Source organism: Oncorhynchus nerka, linkage group LG5 (assembly GCF_034236695.1).
Source record: "Oncorhynchus nerka isolate Pitt River linkage group LG5, Oner_Uvic_2.0, whole genome shotgun sequence".
Lineage (NCBI taxonomy): Eukaryota > Metazoa > Chordata > Actinopteri > Salmoniformes > Salmonidae > Oncorhynchus > Oncorhynchus nerka.
The window spans coordinates 18,437,364-18,456,255 of record NC_088400.1 but is presented as its reverse complement, the minus strand read 5'-3'; the positions used below and the strand labels follow the sequence as shown (position 1 = coordinate 18,456,255).

General features: G+C 42.7%; 1 protein-coding gene across 1 annotated transcript in view; it reads left to right on the top strand.

The window, feature by feature from the left end:
* LOC115126950 (teneurin-2-like) overlaps positions 1-18,892 on the top strand; it is a 408,099-nt gene that overhangs the window by 94,894 nt on the left and 294,313 nt on the right. The window contains exon 4 of the mRNA XM_065018426.1: positions 972-1,022. Within this exon, the coding sequence (XP_064874498.1) occupies positions 972-1,022 (51 nt within the window). The remainder of the gene's footprint in view (positions 1-971; positions 1,023-18,892) is intronic.

The following is an 18,892-nucleotide window of genomic DNA, read 5'->3' as shown; positions in this document are numbered from 1 at the left end:
GGGTTGTTCTATCTGTCTGAGTCGTGTTTTGTGACTGTTATATTGAAGGGTTGTTCTATCTGTCTGAGTCAGTAAAGGGTTGTTGGAGTGACTGATATATTGAAGGGTTGTTCTATCTGTCTGAGTCAGTAAGGGGTTGTTGGAGTGACTGATATATTGAAGGGTTAGGGTTGTTCTTTCTGTCTGAGTCAGTAAGGGGTTGTTTGTTGTGAGGTGTGGAGGGCAGCAGACTATAACCCTCCTTCATAACAATGTGCAGCTGTACAACAGAGTATTAACGTGATTGTTTGTGTTCATGTTTTTGTAGCGTGCATACAAGTGTGTTTGTGCACATGTGTGTGTTTGTGTGTACGTGTTTATGTCTTTGTGTGTGTGTGTGTGTGTGTGTGTGTGTACGTGTTTGTGTGTGTGTGTGTGTGTGTGTATGTGTTTGTGAGTCCGTGTTTGTGTGCGTGTGTTTGTGTGTACGTGTTTGTGTGTTTGTGTTTGTGTGTTTGTGTGTATGTGTTTGTGTGTTTGTGTGTTTGTGTTTATGTGTGTTTGTTTGTGTTTGTGTGTTTGTGTGTATGTGTTCGTGTGTGTGTGTGTGTGTGTGTGTGTGTGTGTTTGTGCATGTGTTTGTGTGTATGTGTTTGTGTGTACGTGTGTTTGTGTGTGTGTGTTTGTGTGTATGTGTTTGTGTGTATGTGTTTGTGTGTTTGTGTTTGTGTGTGTGTGTGTGTGTGTGTGTGTGTGTGTGTGTGTGTGTGTGTGTTGTGTGTGTGTGTGTGTGTGTGTGTGTGTGTGTGTGTGTGTGTGTGTGTGTGTGTGTGTGTGTGTGTGTGTGTGTGTGTGTTTGTGTGTTTGTGTGTGTGTGTGTGTGTTTCTGTCTGGTCTTTTTGACTGTCACGTTGCTGCATGCTGCATGCTCATCTTACTGTTTCTCTGTTCTCTTTGTTCTGTTTTTCTTTCCTTCGTTCCTCCTCCCCCAGCATACCTGGAGGATGATGAGGATGAAGACCCATACAGTGACTGTATCATCAGTAAGTCTCACTGTGTGTGTGTTGCGTGTGTGTGTGTGTGTGTGTGTGTGTGTGTGTGTGTGTGTGTGTGTGTGTGTGTGTGTGTGTGTGTGTGTGTGTGTGTGTGAGAATGTGTGTGTGTGTGTGTGTGTGTGTGTGTGTGTGTGTGTGTGTGTGTGGGTCTGTGCTTTTGCCTGTGTCTACAACGGAGTGGTCTTCTCTCTCCATCTGATTGTTTTCATGATGACCTCTCTCCTTCATCCAGATAATCTATTGCAGCTTGTTTGAAGGATTGTCGTTGAGTACAGCTTATTTGTGTGTGTGTGTGTGTGTGTGTGTGTGTGTGTGTGTGTGTGTGTGTGTGTGTGTGTGTGTGTGTGTGTGTGTGTGTCTATTAGGGTTGGGCAGTATACTTTATTATACAATATGTGACTGACCGGCTCGATTTGGTTTTATGTATCAACATTTTAAATGTTTTTTTTTTTATTTGATAAAAGTAGACTCAAAGCTAGTAAATGGTATATCATACACTACAGTTGAAGAGCAATGGGAAAGTAATTCTGCTTTGAGGGTTGATAAACTTGTAACCCACTTTTGTGAAAATCGCCTTTGAATGTTTTTGGTAAACCTACTGTAGAGCTCTCATTTGTCTACACCCCTTCAGCATTGTTCACACCTTCTTAAGCCTTATCCCCACCCATCTCTTTAAGGATTCACATGTGAGGCCATGTACTAAACAACCAACGATTTCAAGACCAAAGGCTGGTTTATACGATATGTCTATCGTTAGTTGTCGCTGTGACATCATGAATATTCTACTGTCGCCCGACATCAAACTTGTCGTTGTCGTTATGAAAAACTGTGAACACAAAAACTACAGGCTGCATGACATCAGCAGCCTGGTTGTCCAAAATAGCATAACTGGTATATTTTAACACCAATAAACACACCCGTTTAAACATGTATTTAGTATATGTCAATCTAGCTAACCAGGCAACTTAAAGGGATTTTCTAAACAATGTTTTGGTAAATTTTTAGCTTGTTAGCAAGCTAGCTAAAGTTAAATTAGCTGGCTAGCTAGTTCAAATTAATGACCATATCATATAGCTGACAATGTCTTCACTTTAGCTCATTTGTATTCATCATTATTTACAAGTTAATGGCGCTGCAATTACAGAAATGAGTTTACGGGTTGTAAGTGTAAACGGTGCAGTGAAATGGTCACTTCAATAGTGCAGGCTAGCTAAACAATGAACCATAATCCCAACATAATGTAACTACCATTAGGCTAGCTAAACAATGAACCATAATCCCAAACATAATGTAACCACCATTAGGCTAGCTAAACAATGAACCATAATCCCAAACATAATGTAACCACCATTAGGCTAGCTAAACAATGAACCATAATCCCAACATAATGTAACTACCATTAGGCTAGCTAAACAATGAACCATAATCCCAACATAATGTAACTACCATTAGGCTAGCTAAACAATGAACCATAATCCCAACATAATGTAACCACCATTAGGCTAGCTAAACAATGAACCATAATCCCAAACATAATGTAACTACCATTAGGCTAGCTAAACAATGAACCATAATCCCAAACATAATGTAACTACCATTAGGCTAGCTAAACAATGAACCATAATCCCAACATAATGTAACCACCATTAGGCTAGCTAAACAATGAACCATACTCCCAACATAATGTAACCACCATTAGGCTAGCTAAACAATGAACCATAATCCCAACATAATGTAACCACCATTAGGCTAGCTAAACAATGAACCATACTCCCAACATAATGTAACTACCATTAGGCTAGCTAAACAATGAACCATAATCCCAACATAATGTAACCACCATTAGGCTAGCTAAACAATGAACCATAATCCCAACATAATGTAACTACCATTAGTCTAGCTAAACAATGAACCATAATCCCAACATAATGTAACTACCATTAGGCTAGCTAAACAATGAACCATAATCCCAACATAATGTAACCACCATTAGTCTAGCTAAACAATGAACCATAATTCCAACATAATGTAACCACCATTAGGCTAGCTAAACAATGAACCATAATCCCAACATAATGTAACTACCATTAGGCTAGCTAAACAATGAACCATAATCCCAAACATAATGTAACTACCATTAGGCTAGCTAAACAATGAACCATAATCCCAACATAATGTAACCACCATTAGGCTAGCTAAACAATGAACCATAATCCCAAAGATAATGTAACCACCATTAGAACCATAATCCCAACATAATGTAACCTACCTAGCTAAACAATGAACCATAATCCCAAACATAATGTAACCACCATTAGGCTAGCTAAACAATGAACCATAATCCCAAACATAATGTAACCACCATTAGGCTAGGTAAACAATGAACCATAATCCCAACATAATGTAACTACCATTAGGCTAGCTAAACAATGAACCATAATCCCAACATAATGTAACCACCATTAGGCTAGCTAAACAATGAACCATAATCCCAACATAATGTAACTACCATTAGGCTAGCTAAACAATGAACCATAATCCCAAACATAATGTAACTACCATTAGGCTAGCTAAACAATGAACCATAATCCCAACATAATGTAACCACCATTAGGCTAGCTAAACAATGAACCATAATCCCAACATAATGTAACCACCATTAGGCTAGCTAAACAATGAACCATAATCCCAAACATAATGTAACTACCATTAGGCTAGCTAAACAATGAACCATAATCCCAAACATAATGTAACTACCATTAGGCTAGCTAAACAATGAACCATAATCCCAAACATAATGTAACTACCATTAGGCTAGCTAAACAATGAACCATAATCCCAAACATAATGTAACTACCATTAGGCTAGCTAAACAATGAACCATAATCCCAAACATAATGTAACCACCATTAGGCTAGCTAAACAATGAACCATAATCCCAAACATAATGTAACTACCATTAGTCTAGCTAAACAATGAACCATAATCCCAAACATAATGTAACCACCATTAGGCTAGCTAAACAATGAACCATAATCCCAAACATAATGTAACTACCATTAGTCTAGCTAAACAATGAACCATAATCCCAAACATAATGTAACTACCATTAGGCTAGCTAAACAATGAACCATAATCCCAAACATAATGTAACTACCATTAGGCTAGCTAAACAATGAACCATAATCCCAACATAATGTAACCACCATTAGGCTAGCTAAACAATGAACCATAATCCCAACATAATGTAACTACCATTCATGAATCTGCAGGTATCTAACCTACCAGTCTAGCTAAACAATGAACCATAATCCCAACATAATGTAACTACCATTCATGAATCTGCAGGTAGCTAACCTACCAGTCTAGCTAAACAATGAACTATAACTAGCAATGCAAATGGCTCTGAGATATGAATAATATTACTACACAGAATATACACGTGACTTTATCTAGCGAGCTAGCCAGCTATCGTCAGCTAGCTAACAGTATGCTTTAACTTGCAATGAAATCTACTTTCTGACTAAATTATGAATGTACACTACCGGTCAAAGTATTAGAACCCTGCTTTTTCTTTATTTTTGCTATTTTATACATTGTAGAATTATAGTGAAGACATCAAAACTATGAAATAACATATGGAATTATGTAGTAAACAAAAAAGTGTTAAACAAATCAGAATATATTTTATATTTGAGATTCCTCAAATAGCCACCCTTTGCTTTGATGACAGCTTTGCACACTCTTGGCATTCTCTCAACCAACTTCAACTGGAATGCTTTTCCAATGGTCTTGAAGGAGTTCCCACATATGCTGAGCACTTGTTTGGCTGCTTTTCCTTCACTCTGCAGTCTGACTCATCCCAAACCATCTCAATTTGGTTGAGGTCAGGTGATTGTGAAGGCCAGGCTTTCTGATGCAGTACTCCATCACTCTCCTTCTTAGTCAATTAGCCCGTACACAGCCTGGAGGTGTGTTGGGTCATTGTCCTGTTGAAAAACAAATTAAAGTCTCACTAAGCCCAAACCAGATGGGATGGCGTATCGCTGCAGAATGCTGTGGTAACCATGCTGGTTAAGTGTGCCTTGAATTCTAAATAAATCACAGTGTCACCAGCAACGCACCCCAACACCATAACACCTCCTCCTCCATGCTTCACGGTGGGAAATACACATGCGGAGATCATCCGTTCACCTACACCGCGTCTCACAAAGACACAGCATTTGGAACCAAACATCTCCAATTTGGACTCCAGACCAAAGGACATTTTATGTGTATTTACAGATGGAAAGTTTGATATTAAGGCACATGAAACTTCACATGTTCCAGAAGGCATTTGATTACTGTACTTCTAGATTTCCATCAACCCTGTCTTGTGGATTTGGCCACAGGTTCTCATCCACATCACAATGGATGTTTTCATTAGCCAAACATCTTGGGAAGAATCTTCTGGCGAATCCAGGCCTGACACTGGTCTGCCGTGATGTCATTGCATGGGTCATCCATGGCCTGGAGAAGGGTGGCTTGTTCGTGAGGGCGCCTATCGTATACCTCCTACCTCCATGTGGATAAAAATTCCTCAATCGGGTTAAGAAAAGAAGAGTATGGGGGTAAGGGTGGTAAATTGTTAATGGGCCTGAAACCATGCTTGCACCATTTGAGCATGGTGGAACCTGACATTATCCCACACAATGACATAGGTCATGCCATCTGCTCTACAGACCTTGTCTGCAGATTGCATAAATTGTTTTCACATATCGTGCAGCCCTATGAGGCAGTGCGGAAAGGATTTCAAATGAGTGCAGGAAATGCAGAAATGTATGAAAATTGAATTGAACAGTATAAAACAATCAGAATGGAAAAAGACTGATTGAAATCACTTAGAATGTATGTGTTGCCACCTTAGGGTCCTGCACTACTCATAACACAAATGTAGAACTTTTATTCTAAAAAAATATATATACAGTCAAATACTGTCCTACAGTATTGTTATTTTATATTTATACCTTGATATGATATTTCGACCATATCTTCCAGCCCTAATGCAGTGCAAACTGGCAACTACACACAAACAAACAATATCCCATACCCCACAGGTGGAAAAACTTAAGTATGATCCCAATTAGAGACAACGATTACCAGCTGCCTCTAATTGGGAATCATACACAAACCCCAACATAGAAAATTAAACCTAGAACCCCACATAGAAATAATAAACTAGACTAAAACCCCTAGTCACGCCCTGACCTACTCTACCATGGAAAATATAGGCTTTCTATGGTCAGGACGTGACAGTACCGGTACAGAGTCCATGTGCGGGGGTACAGTTTAGTCGAGGTAATTGAGGTAATATGTACATGTAGGTAGAGTTATTAAAGTGACTATGCATAGATAATAACAGAGAGGAGCGGCAGCATAGAAGAGTGGAAGGTGGATGAAAGTAGTCTGGGTATCCATTTGATTAGATGTTCAGGAGTCTTAAGGCTTGGGGGTAGAAGCTGTTTAGAAGCCTCCTGGACCAAGACTTGGCGCTCCGGTACCGCAGAGAGAACAGTCTATGACTATGTTCTACATTGTAGAATAATAGTGAAGACATCAAAACTGTAAAATTACACATATGGAATCACACAGGAACCGAAAAAGTGTGCCAGTGTGTGAGCGTCAGGGATATTCTGTGCCCCCCGCTAGGAACTGTGGGATACCCACCTCCACAGGGGGACTGGGCCCTAACATACAGTACCAGTCAAAAGTTTGGACACACTTACTCATTCAAGGGTTTTGCTTAATTGTTACTATTTTCTACATTGTAAAATTATAGTGAAGACATCAAAACTATGAAATAACACATGGAATTATGTAGGTACCAAAAAGTGTTACACAAATACAATATATTTTATATTTGAGATAATTCAAAGTAACCATGATTTGACTTGATGTCAGCTTTCCACACTCTTGGCATTCTCTCAACCAGCTTCATGAGGTAGTCACACTCTTGGCATTCTCTCAGCCACCCTTTGCCTTGATGACACCTGGAATGCATTTCAATTAACATGTGTGCCTTGTTAAAAGTTAATTGTGGAATTAATGTGTTTGAGCCAATCAGTTGTGTTGTGACAAGGTAAGGGTGGTATACAGAAGATAGGCCTATTTGGTAAAAGACCAAGTCCATATTATGGCACGAACAGCTCAAATAAGCAAAGAGAAACGACATTCCATCATTACCCTAATACATGAAGGTCAGTCAATTTGGAAAATTTCAAGAACTTTGAAAGTTCCTTCATGTGCTTTTGCAAAAACCATCAAGCGCTATGATGAAACTGGCTCTCATGAGGACCGCCACAGGAATGAAAGACCCAGAGTTACCACTGCTGCAGAGGACAAGTCCAGTTGCGTTAACTGCACCTCAGATTGTAGCCCAAATAAATGTTTCACAGAGTTCAAGTAACATACACATGTCTACATCAATTGTTCAGAGGAGACTTCGTGAATCAGGCCTTCATGGTCAAATTGCTGCAAAGAAACCACTAATAAAGGACACCAATAATAATATGCATGGTAGTATTGGATGGGAAACACTGTAAAGTCTCTAAAACTGTTAAAATAATGTCTGTGAGTATAACAGAACTGATTTGGCAGGCAAAACCCCGAGGACAATCCATCCAGGAAAATTATTTTTTAAGGTCATTTGACTTTCCAATGCTTTTCTATGGGAAAGCCGAATTATTAGGACCAGTTCCTATGGCTTCCACTAGATGTCAACAGTCTTTAGAACTTGTTTGATGTTTTTTCTTTGTAAAATAAAATAAAATAACATTTTATTTGTCACATACACATGGTTAGCAGATGTTAGTGCGAGTGTAGCGAAATGATTGTGCTTCTAGTTCCGACAATGCAGTAATAACCAACAAGTAATCTAGCTAACAATTCCAAAACTACTACCTTATAGACACAAGTGTAAGGGGAAAAAGAATATGTACATAAAGATATATGAATGAGTGATGGTACAGAGCGGCATAGGCAAGATACAGTAGATGGTATTGAGTGCAGTATATACATATGAGATGAGTATGTAAACAAAGTGGCATAGTTAAAGTGGCTAGTGATACATGTATTACATAAGGATGCAGTAGATGATATAGAGTACAGTATATACGTATACATATGAGATGAATAATGTAGGGTATGTAAACATTATATTAGGTAGCATTGTTTAAAGTGGCTAGTGATATATTTGACATCATTTCCCATCAATTCCCATTATTAAAGTGGCTGGAGTTGAGTCAGTGTGTTGGCAGCAGCCACTCAATGTTAGTGGTGGCTGTTTAACAGTCTGATGGCCTTGAGATAGAAGCTGTTTTTCAGTCTCTCGGTCCCAGCTTTGATGCACCTGTACTGACCTCGCCTTCTGGATGATAGCGGGGTGAACAGGCAGTGGCTCGGGTGGTTGCTGTCCTTGATGATCTTTATGGCCTTCCTGTGACATCGGGTGGTGTAGGTGTCCTGGAGGGCAGGTAGTTTGCCCCCGGTGATGCGTTGTGCAGACCTCACTACCCTCTGGAGAGCCTTACGGTTGTGGGCGGAGCATTTGCCGTACCAGGCGGTGATACAGCCCGCCAGGATGCTCTTGATTGTGCATCTGTAGAAGTTTGTGAGTGCTTTTGGTGACAAGCCAAATTTCTTCAGCCTCCTGAGGTCTTCACAATGCTGTCTGTGTGGGTGGACCAATTCAGTTTGTCTGTGATGTGTACGCCGAGGAACTTCTTGCTCCTACCCTCTACTTTTTTGAACATTTTGTTAAAAATCGCGCAACATTTCAGCGCCCTGCTACTCATGCCAGGAATATAGTACGTTCATATGGTTAGAATGTGTGTATAGGAAACCCTCGGACGTTTTTAAAACTGGTTAAATCACGACTGTGGCTATTACATAACGTGCGTTACATCGGAAAGCGCAGGAAAACTGATCACATAAAATGGAAATAAATATCCTTGCGCCACTTCCAGCAATTGTTAACAGTGAGCCGAATTAGATAAGACCGAGCATTCAACTCCCACAGCATCCCCATGTAGTCGAGTATCTTGTGAATTTAATCCTCTTTGATTCTTGGTTGAACCGAAAGAGGGGCACGACGTACCTCCGGTCTCCGCCCAGATCATTCCGGAAGAGCTCTCTCCTGAAATTGTTTCCAAGACGACAGCTAATGATATGTATATCGCCTACGGATGAATTTTATCGCTTATTAACGTTTACTAATACCTAAAGTAGCATTACAAACGTATTTCGAAGTGTTTTGTGAAAGTTTATCGTCTACTTTTTGAATTTTAAAAAATGACGTTACGTTGTGAAATCGCTGTTTTTTTCGTTTATCACACAGTCTACATATAACGATATCTTGGCTTTATATGGCCCGATTTAATCGAAATAAAGACCCAATAGTGTTTATGGGACATCTAGGAGTGCCAACAAAGAAGATGGTGAAAGGTAATGACTGTTTTCTATTTTATTGTGCGGTTTGTGTAACGCCGAAATGCTAATTATTTTGTTTACGTCCCCTGCTGTGCTTTTCTGTTGTAGTGTATTGGTGCATGCTATCAGATAATAGCTTCTCATGCTGTCGCCGAAAAGCATTTTAAAAATCTGACTTGTTGCCTGGATTCACAACGAGTGTAGCTTTAATTTGATACCCTGCATGTGTATTTTAATGAACTTTTGAGTTTTAACTAATACTATTAGCATTTAGCGTAGCACATTTGCATTTCCAGAGCTCTAGTTGGGACGCAAGCGTCCCAGGTAGAGGTAAGAGGTTAAAACTTACTACCCTCTCCACTACTGTTCCATCGATGTGGATAGGGGGGTGTTCCCTCTGCTGTTTCCTGAAGTCCACAATCATCTCCTTAGTTTTGTTGACGTTGAGTGTGAGGTTATTTTCCTGACACCACACTCCGAGGGCCCTCACCTCCTCCCTGTAGGCCGTCTCGTCGTTGTTGGTAATCAAGCCTACCACTGTTGTGTCGTCCGCAAACTTTATGATTGAGTTGGAGGCGTGCGTGGCCACGCAGTCGTGGGTGAACAGGGAGTACAGGAGAGGGCTCAGAACGCACCCTTGTGGGGCCCCAGTGTTGAGGATCAGTGGGGTGGAGATGTTGTTGCCTACCCTCACCACCTGGGGGCGGCCCGTCAGGAAGTCCAGTACCCAGTTGCACAGGGCGGGGTCGAGACCCAGGGTCTCGAGCTTGATGACGAGCTTGGAGGGCACTATGGTGTTAAATGCCGAGCTGTAGTCGATGAACAGCATTCTCACATAGGTATTCCTCTTGTGGGTTAGGGCAGTGTGCAGTGTGGTTGAGATTGCATCGTCTGTGGACTTATTTGGGCGGTAAGCAAATTGGAGTGGGTCTAGGGTGTCAGGTAGGGTGGAGGTGATATGGTCCTTGACTAGTCTCTCAAAGCACTTAATGATGACGGAAGTGAGTGCTACAGGGCGGTAGTCGTTTAGCTCAGTTACCTTAGCTTTCTTGGGAACAGGAACAATGGTGGCCCTCTTGAAGCATGTGGGAACAACCGACTGGGATAGGGATTGATTGAATATGTCCGTGAACACACCAGCCAGCTGGTCTGCGCATGCTCCGAGGGCGCGGCTGGGGATGCCGTCTGGGCCTGCAGCCTTGCGAGGGTTGACACGTTTAAATGTTTTCCTCACGTCGGCAGCAGTGAAGGAGAGTCTGCATGTTTTAGTTGCGGGCAGTGTCAGTGGCACTGTATTGTCCTCAAAGCGGGCAAAAAAGTTATTTAGTCTGCCTGGGAGCAAGACATCCTGGTCCGTGACGGTGCTGGTTTTCTTTTTGTAATCCGTGATTGACTGTAGACCCTGCCACATACCTCTTGTGTCTGAGCCGTTGAATTGAGATTCTACTTTGTCTCTATACTGACGCTTAGCTTGTTTGATTGCCTAGCGGAGGGAATGGTTACACTGTTTGTATTCGGTCATGTTTCCAGTCACCTTGCCCTGATTAAAAGCAGTGGTTCGCGCTTTAAGTTTCACGCGAATGCTGCCATCAATCCACGGTTTCTGGTTTGGGAATGTTTTAATCGTTGCTATGGGAACGACATCTTCAACGCACGTTCTAATGAACTCGCACAATACGGAACATATCCCAGTCCACGTGATGGAAGCAGTCTTGGAGTGTGGAATCGGATTGGTCGGACCAGCGTTGAACAGACCTCAGCGCAGGAGCTTCTTGTTTTAGTTTCTGTCTGTAGGCTGGGATCAACAAAATGGAGTCGTGGTCAGCTTTTCCGAAAGGAGGGCGGGGCAGGGCCTTATATGCGTCGCGGAAGTTGGAATAGCAATGATCCAAGGTTTTTCCAGCCCTGGTTGCGCAATCGATATGCTGATAAAATTTAAGGAGTCTTGTTTTCAGATTAGCCTTGTTAAAATCCCCAGCTACAATGAATGCAGCCTCCGGATATATGGATTCCAGTTTGCAAAGAGTCAAATAAAGTTCGTTCAGAGCCATCGATGTGTCTGCTTGTGGGGGAATATATACGGCTGTGATTATAATCGAAGAGAATTCCCTTGGTAGATAATGCGGTCTACATTTGATTGTGAGGAATTCTAAATCAGGTGAACAGAAGGACTATGAAGACTAATGAAGAAGTAGTTGTAATTCTTTCTAAGTGTCACTCAGAAGGACTCTAGGATTCTGGTGCACGTGAACGACTGCTTGCTGTGTATTTCTCCAGTATTGGAAGCAGTTTATTCCATCTTAAATTGTATCGATTATTTACATTTTAGGGTACCTGAGGTTGGATTAGAAACATTGTTTGAAATGTTCGCCTCTAGCAGAATGGAAGAAAGTGGGGGTTTATTCTATCGCCTACGAATTCTCAGAAGGCAGCCCACCCATTCGCCCTTTTTTCTCTGCTTTCTCTTCACGCGAATCATGGGGATCTGGGCCTGTTCCTGAGAAAGCAGTATATCGTTCGTCTCAGGCTCGTCAGAATCGATAAAGGAAAAAAGGATTCTGCCAGTCTGTGGTGAGCAATCGCAGTCCTGATATCAAGAAGTTATTTTCGGTCATAAGAGATGGTAACCACATTATGTACAAAATAAGTTTAAAAAATATGTTACAAAAAACTCAAATAAACACAATCGGTTGGGGACACGTAAAACATCTACCTTCTTCTCCGGCGCCAGTATTAGGAATTGAACCCACTCTCCTGGTTTTGCCAGCCCCATGCTCTACCAACTGAGTCAGAGAACCAGAGTGTGTGCGTATGTAGAATGCCAGGTGGTATGAGTGGCTGATGCTGATCCTGACTCATCCACCACACAAGGTGTCAGTCAAGGAGGAGGTTGGCCCATCTAGGGAGTCACACATCACAGAGCGTCCTAGCATGAATCTCAGCGGCCCGTCCCTGACCAATCCCCAAGCTTCAACCAATCTTTATTTCCCTCACTGACACTGTGTCTGTGTGTGTGGAAGTGTGTGGAAGTAGAAGCTTGAGTGTGTGTGCAAAGGTGATGTTGGCCCCTGGCTGGGTTCTAATCCAAATTGATCCATGTGGCATTCTGTCTCATCGATCGGAACACCGCTAGACGTGGCTGAGGAGGAGGGGAGACAAGGAGAGAGGGAACAGAGGCGAACTGGGGGGGTGAGCTGAGGTGAGAGAAAGAGAGGGGGACAGAGAAGAACTGGGGGGCTGAGGAGAGTGGGACAGAGGCGAACTGGGGGGGAAGCTGAGGTGAGGGAAAGAGAGGTGGACAGAGAAGAACTGGGGGGGCTGAGGGTCCTCTCTAATTATGAAGAATCCCATATTATTTCCCTCTCTACTCCTATGGTATAGTAACCCTAACTCTCTCTATTCCTATGGTATGGTATCCCTAACCATCTCTACTCATATGGTATGGTAACCCTAACCATCTCTACACGTATGGTAACCCTAACCATCTCTATGCGTATGGTAACCCTAACCATCTCTCTACTCCTATGGTATGGCAACCCTAACCCTCTCTACTCATATGGTATGGTAACCCTAACCCTCTCTACTCATATGGTATGGTAACCCTAACCACCTCTACTCCTATGGTATGGTAACCCTAACCATCTCTACTCCTATGGTATGGTAACCCTAACCCTCTCTACTCCTATGGTATGGTAACCCTAACCATCTCTACTCCTATAGTATGGTAACCCTAACCATCTCTACTCATATGGTATGGTAACCCTAACCATCTATCTACTCCTATGGTATGGTAACTCTAACCGTCTCTACTCCTATGGTATGGTAGCCTTAACTCTCTCTTCTCCTATGGTATGGTTACCCTAACTCTCTCTACTCCTATGGTATGGTAACCCTAACCATCTATCTACTCCTATGGTATGGTAACCCTAACCGTCTCTACTCCTATGGTATGGTAACCTTAACTCTCTCTTCTCCTATGGTATGGTTACCCTAACTCTCTCTACTCCTATGGTATGGTAACCCTAACGATCTCTACTCCTATGGTATGGTTACCCTAACCCTCTCTACTCCTATGGTATGGTAACCCTAACCGTCTCTACTCCTATGGTATGGTAACCTTAACTCTCTCTTCTCCTATGGTATGGTTACCCTAACTCTCTCTACTCCTATGGTATGGTAACCCTAACGATCTCTACTCCTATGGTAGGGTTACCCTAACCATCTCTACTCCTATGGTATGGTAACCCTAACCATCTCCACTCCTATGGTATGGTAACCCTAACCATCTCTACTCCTATGGTATGGTTACCCTAACTCTCTCTCCTCCTATGGTATGGTAACCCTAACGATCTCTACTCCTATGGTATGGTTACCCTAACCATCTCTACTCCTATGGTATGGTAACCCTAACCATCTCTACTCCTATGGTATGGTAACCCTAACCATCTCTACTCCTATGGTATGGTAACCCTAACCTCAACCATAACCCCTAAATGTAAGCTTAAAACTAACCCTAAACTTTAACCCTAATTGTAACCCTAAACCTAACCCTGAAGCTTACAATGTGTCCTCATGGGTTGTTTTACTATCCTTGTGGGGACTTTGGGGGATTTCAGGTCCCCACGAGGATAGGAGATCAATACCACACACACCCACGATCCTAAAACACACTAAAGAGGTCTGACTCTGAAGTCTGATGATAAGGAAATCCCTTTATATCCAGTGCTTACAGTAACTCTGAATCACATTAATCCCCCAGCTACACATGGACACTTCTGGGTCTGCAGAGGTGAGTGAGTGAGTGAGTGAGTGAGTGAGTGAGTGAGTGAGTGAGTGAGTGAGTGAGTGAGTGAGTGAGTGAGTGAGTGAGTGAGTGAGTGAGTGAGTGAGTGAGTGAGTGAGTGAGTGAGTGAGTGAGTGAGTGAGTGAGTGAGTGAGTGAGTGTTTGCCCCCAGAAATGTATAGAACTTATTGGAGTTGTTATAGATTTTGGTTTTCATCAGGTAATTTCGGAAATAAATGAAAACGTTGGTAATTTATATCTTTATAAAGCATGTGTTTCTGGGGTAAATAGCCTAATTAACAATGATGTAATTTACATATATTTAGGAGATTATTTTATAGCTTTCAGTCTGTATTTCTCATCTAAAATCAATATTTTTTTAATATACAGTATACATATTTTGCACGTTATGAAAATTCCCTGAAATCCTTGAAATTTAAAAAATGCTGGTAGATAACTGGTACATTTCAAAGGTTACCGGTTACAATCCCTCCCTTTGCAAACCTACCCAGACCCAGCTCCAGTCAGTCCTACCCAGACCCAGCTCCAGTCAGTCCTATCCATGCCCAGCTCCAGTCAGCCCTATCCATGCCCAGCTCCAGTCAGTCCTATCCATGCCCAGCTCCAGTCAGTCCTATCCAGGCCCAGCTCTAGTCAGTCCTATCCAAGCCCAGCTCCAGTCAGTCCTACCCAGGCCCAGCTCCAGTCAGTCCTACCCAGGCCCAGCTCTAGTCAGTCCTATCCATGCCCAGCTCCAGTCAGTCCTACCCATGCCCAGCTCTAGTCAGTCCTAGTCCTGCCCAGCTCCAGTCAGTCCTATCCATGCCCAGCTCCAGTCAGTCCTATCCAAGCCCAGCTCCAGTCAACCCTTTCCAGGCCCTCACAGTCAACCCTTTCCAGGCCCAGCTCCAGTCAACCCTTTCCAGGAACAGCTCCAGTCAGTCCTATCCTGTCCCAACTCTAGTCAACCCTCACAGGCCCTCACAGTCAACCCTTTCCATACCCAGCTCCAGTCAACCCTTTCCATACCCAGCTCCAGTCAACCCTTTCCATACCCAGCTCCAGTCAACCCTTTCCAGGAACAGCTCCAGTCAGTCCTATCCAGTCCCAACTCCAGTCAACCCTACACAGGCCCTCACATTCAACCCTTTCCATACCCAGCTCCTGTCAACCCTTTCCATAACCAGCTCCAGTCAGTCCTATCCAGTCCCAGCTCCAGTCAACCCTACACAGGCCCATCTCCAGTCAATGTATGGATGTATCAGAAGTCTCTTATTACATAATTCAGCAGAAAACCAAGCTATTTATATTCAGCCACTCTCTGTCCCACTCAATACTACCACTAATAGACTGGGTTTGTGAGCCAGATTGAGTCAAACAGGGGTTGAACAATAACAGATGAACAAATGGAGAGGGAGATACATCTCTATTAAATCCAACCCCTGAGCGAGTCCTTTTTAGTTTGTCACTTAATACTTGCTAGTTTAAAATGTTCTGATTCAGATAGCTGGCTCCCGATGTGTCTGATGAGATCTCTATTATGTAGCCATTTTAGCTTTTGTCCCAAATCTCCCACAAACCCTCTGAGCTGCATAGCTAAATATTGATCAGATAGCACAGTAAACACAAAAACGATCTCTCTCTCTTGCTCTCTTTTTCTCTCAGCCCCTCTCTTCAACTTGCATATTGACACCAAATTGATTTAAGGTTCATAGCCCAATTGGTGGTCCTCAGTCTTGGCTACAATCCAAAGCCCTTAGAGAGAGAAGGACACTAGCCACTCCAGACCACTGAACCCTTGGAGAGAGAAGGACACTAGCCACTCCAGACCTCTGAGAACTTAGAGAGAGAAGGACACTAGCCTCTCCAGACCTCTGAGACCCTGATATGGTGACATCATGGACACATCCCAAATGGCACCTTATTCCATATAAAGTAGTGCACTATTTAGGGGAAAGGGTGCCATTTTAGAGGCAGGCATGATGCCACTGTGACATTGATCAATGAGCCACTAGGCAGCAGACCCCCCCCCCCCCCCCACCCCGCTACTGATGACACTATCGAGTCTAGACAACTCCATCCACCCCTCTTCTACCAAATCAATAGTATAATCCAGTCACCCCTATAACTAATAAATGGGTCAGTCCACTAGCTCCTGTCCCCCAACATCAGATCAATAGTTAATTCAGTTACCCTTACTGTATCAATGAGTCCACTATAGGCTTCGTCCCCTGTCCCTCTTTCCCCACCTGAGTAATTCACTACTGTGCAGGCAGCACCCCTGTCTCTAATCAAAACTATGATCCAGTCAACCCTATCACTGATCAGCCCTCTGAACTCATTAAAAATGAATTAGCCAATCAGAAGTAATCCTGTCTTGACCTCTAACCCCTCTAGAAGTCCCGCCTCCTCATAGATTGTACTACAGTAACCTTGCAGCAAAGACACTAGCCTTATTTCTTTCAGCATGTCGCCATTATGTTCTGTATGCCCAGATCTCTTCCCTTCTCTTTTCTTCACACTTTTCTGTCAGTTGTCAGAGAGAGAGAGAGATCTGACCCTTTGTCTCTCCACCCACCTCAGAACCAGAGACATACTGAATGAGAGACATTACACAGTCTTATTATATATAACACACACACACACACTGTAGAGAAGGTAATTACTCCTGAGTGTGCTTGACTCTGAGTGTTAAGAACCCACTCAAATCAAATCAAATTTTATTGGTCACATACACATGCGAAATGTAGCGAAATGCTTGTGCTTCTAGTTCTGACAGTGCAGTACTATCTAACATGTAATCTAACAATTCCACAACAACTACCTAATACACACAAATCTAAGTAAAGGAATAAGAATATATACATATGCATATTTGGAAGAGCAATGACAGAGCGGCATAGGCAAGTTGCAATAGATGTTATAAAATACAGTATACACATATGAGATGAGTAATGTAAGATATGTAAACATTATTAAAGTGGCATTATTAAAGTGACTGAGAGATTGGTGGTGTGTGTGTATGTGTGTGTGTGTGTGTGTGTTAATTCTGCAGGGTCAGACAATAATACTTGTACTCATACACACACAACACAACACACACAACACAAAATACACAACACACTCACACACATTTACACACACACACACGTATACACACACAGTGTGCGGGCCGGGCCATGTGTTGGGCTGGTGATAGAGGGTTTGGCAGTCTGTCAGCAGACGCCGTTTTTCTACATCAAACGTCTCAGAGCTGAGTCTCCCCTTCATGCTACACACACACACACACACACACACACACACACACACTCCCTCTGATTTACTTGCCAAAACAACGACAGAGAGACTTATGCTCCTACACAGACTTAGACACTGAAATGCACACACACACACACACAAAGACACACACACACACACACACACACACACACACACAGTGAGGATAGCAGTAGTAGTGTGTGTGTTTGAGATCAAGTCTATCACACTAGCATGGCTGCAACAAGTGGATTAAAATGGTTCAACTTATCCTTTGTTGTTAAGGTGTGTGTGTGGGTGTGTGTGTGTGTGTGTTGTGTTGGAGCAGAATGTCCCTTTCATCTCCAAATCTCTCTCTCACACACACACACACACATAAACACATACATACACCAAACACTGTCAGTCTCGAATGCCTCTCACGTCCATTAAGGAAATGAAAGTGGTGGGTTGTAATAGAAGTGTGTATATCTGTTGAATAATGTATACATGTCTACATCCTGATTGATTCAAGATTCAGAGAAATCAAACAGCCTGGACTCAGACATCAGATGAGAGAGAGATCGTTTGTAAATATGATTCTTCAGCTCCACATGACACGTTTGAATTACACAGGGGATGAGGGTTGAATAGTGAGTGGTCCAGAGGGATTTTATTCATTGTTATGAAAGTAGTGAATTTGTTATGCGGAGTCGAGACAAAGAATAGGTTGTTCTAGAGATTACAATGAAGGAATTGAGGTAATATAGAGATTGGAATCAACACACACACACACAGGTGTATGCAAATGTTCACACACACACCAGCCAGGTCAACCATGATACAAGTCAGTGTTCCACGTCCATCCATTTCTGAGGACGTCGGGAGCTGACGTGGAAACCGTGTTTGTTCCTGGTCGTGTATTCTGCTGTACTGTTTTCGTCCCCCGTGTTTGTTCCTGGTCGTGTATTCTGCTGTACTGTTTTCGTCCCCTGTGCTTGTTCCTGGTCGTGTATTCTGCTGGACTGTTTTCGTCCCCTGTGTTTGTTCCTGGTCGTGTATTCTGCTGTACTGTTTTCGTCCCTTGTGTTTGTTCCTGGTCGTGTATTCTGCTGGACTGTTTTCGTCCCTGCTGGACTGTTTTCGTCCCCTGTGTTTGTTCCTGGTCGTGTATTCTGCTGTACTGTTTTCGTCCCTTGTGTTTGTTCCTGGTCGTGTATTCTGCTGGACTGTTTTCGTCCCCTGTGTTTGTTCCTGGTCGTGTATTCTGCTGTACTGTTTTCGTCCCCTGTGTTTGTTACTGGTCGTGTATTCTGCTGGACTGTTTTCGTCCCCTGTGTTTGTTCCGTGTATTTTGTTCCTGTTTGTTCCTGGT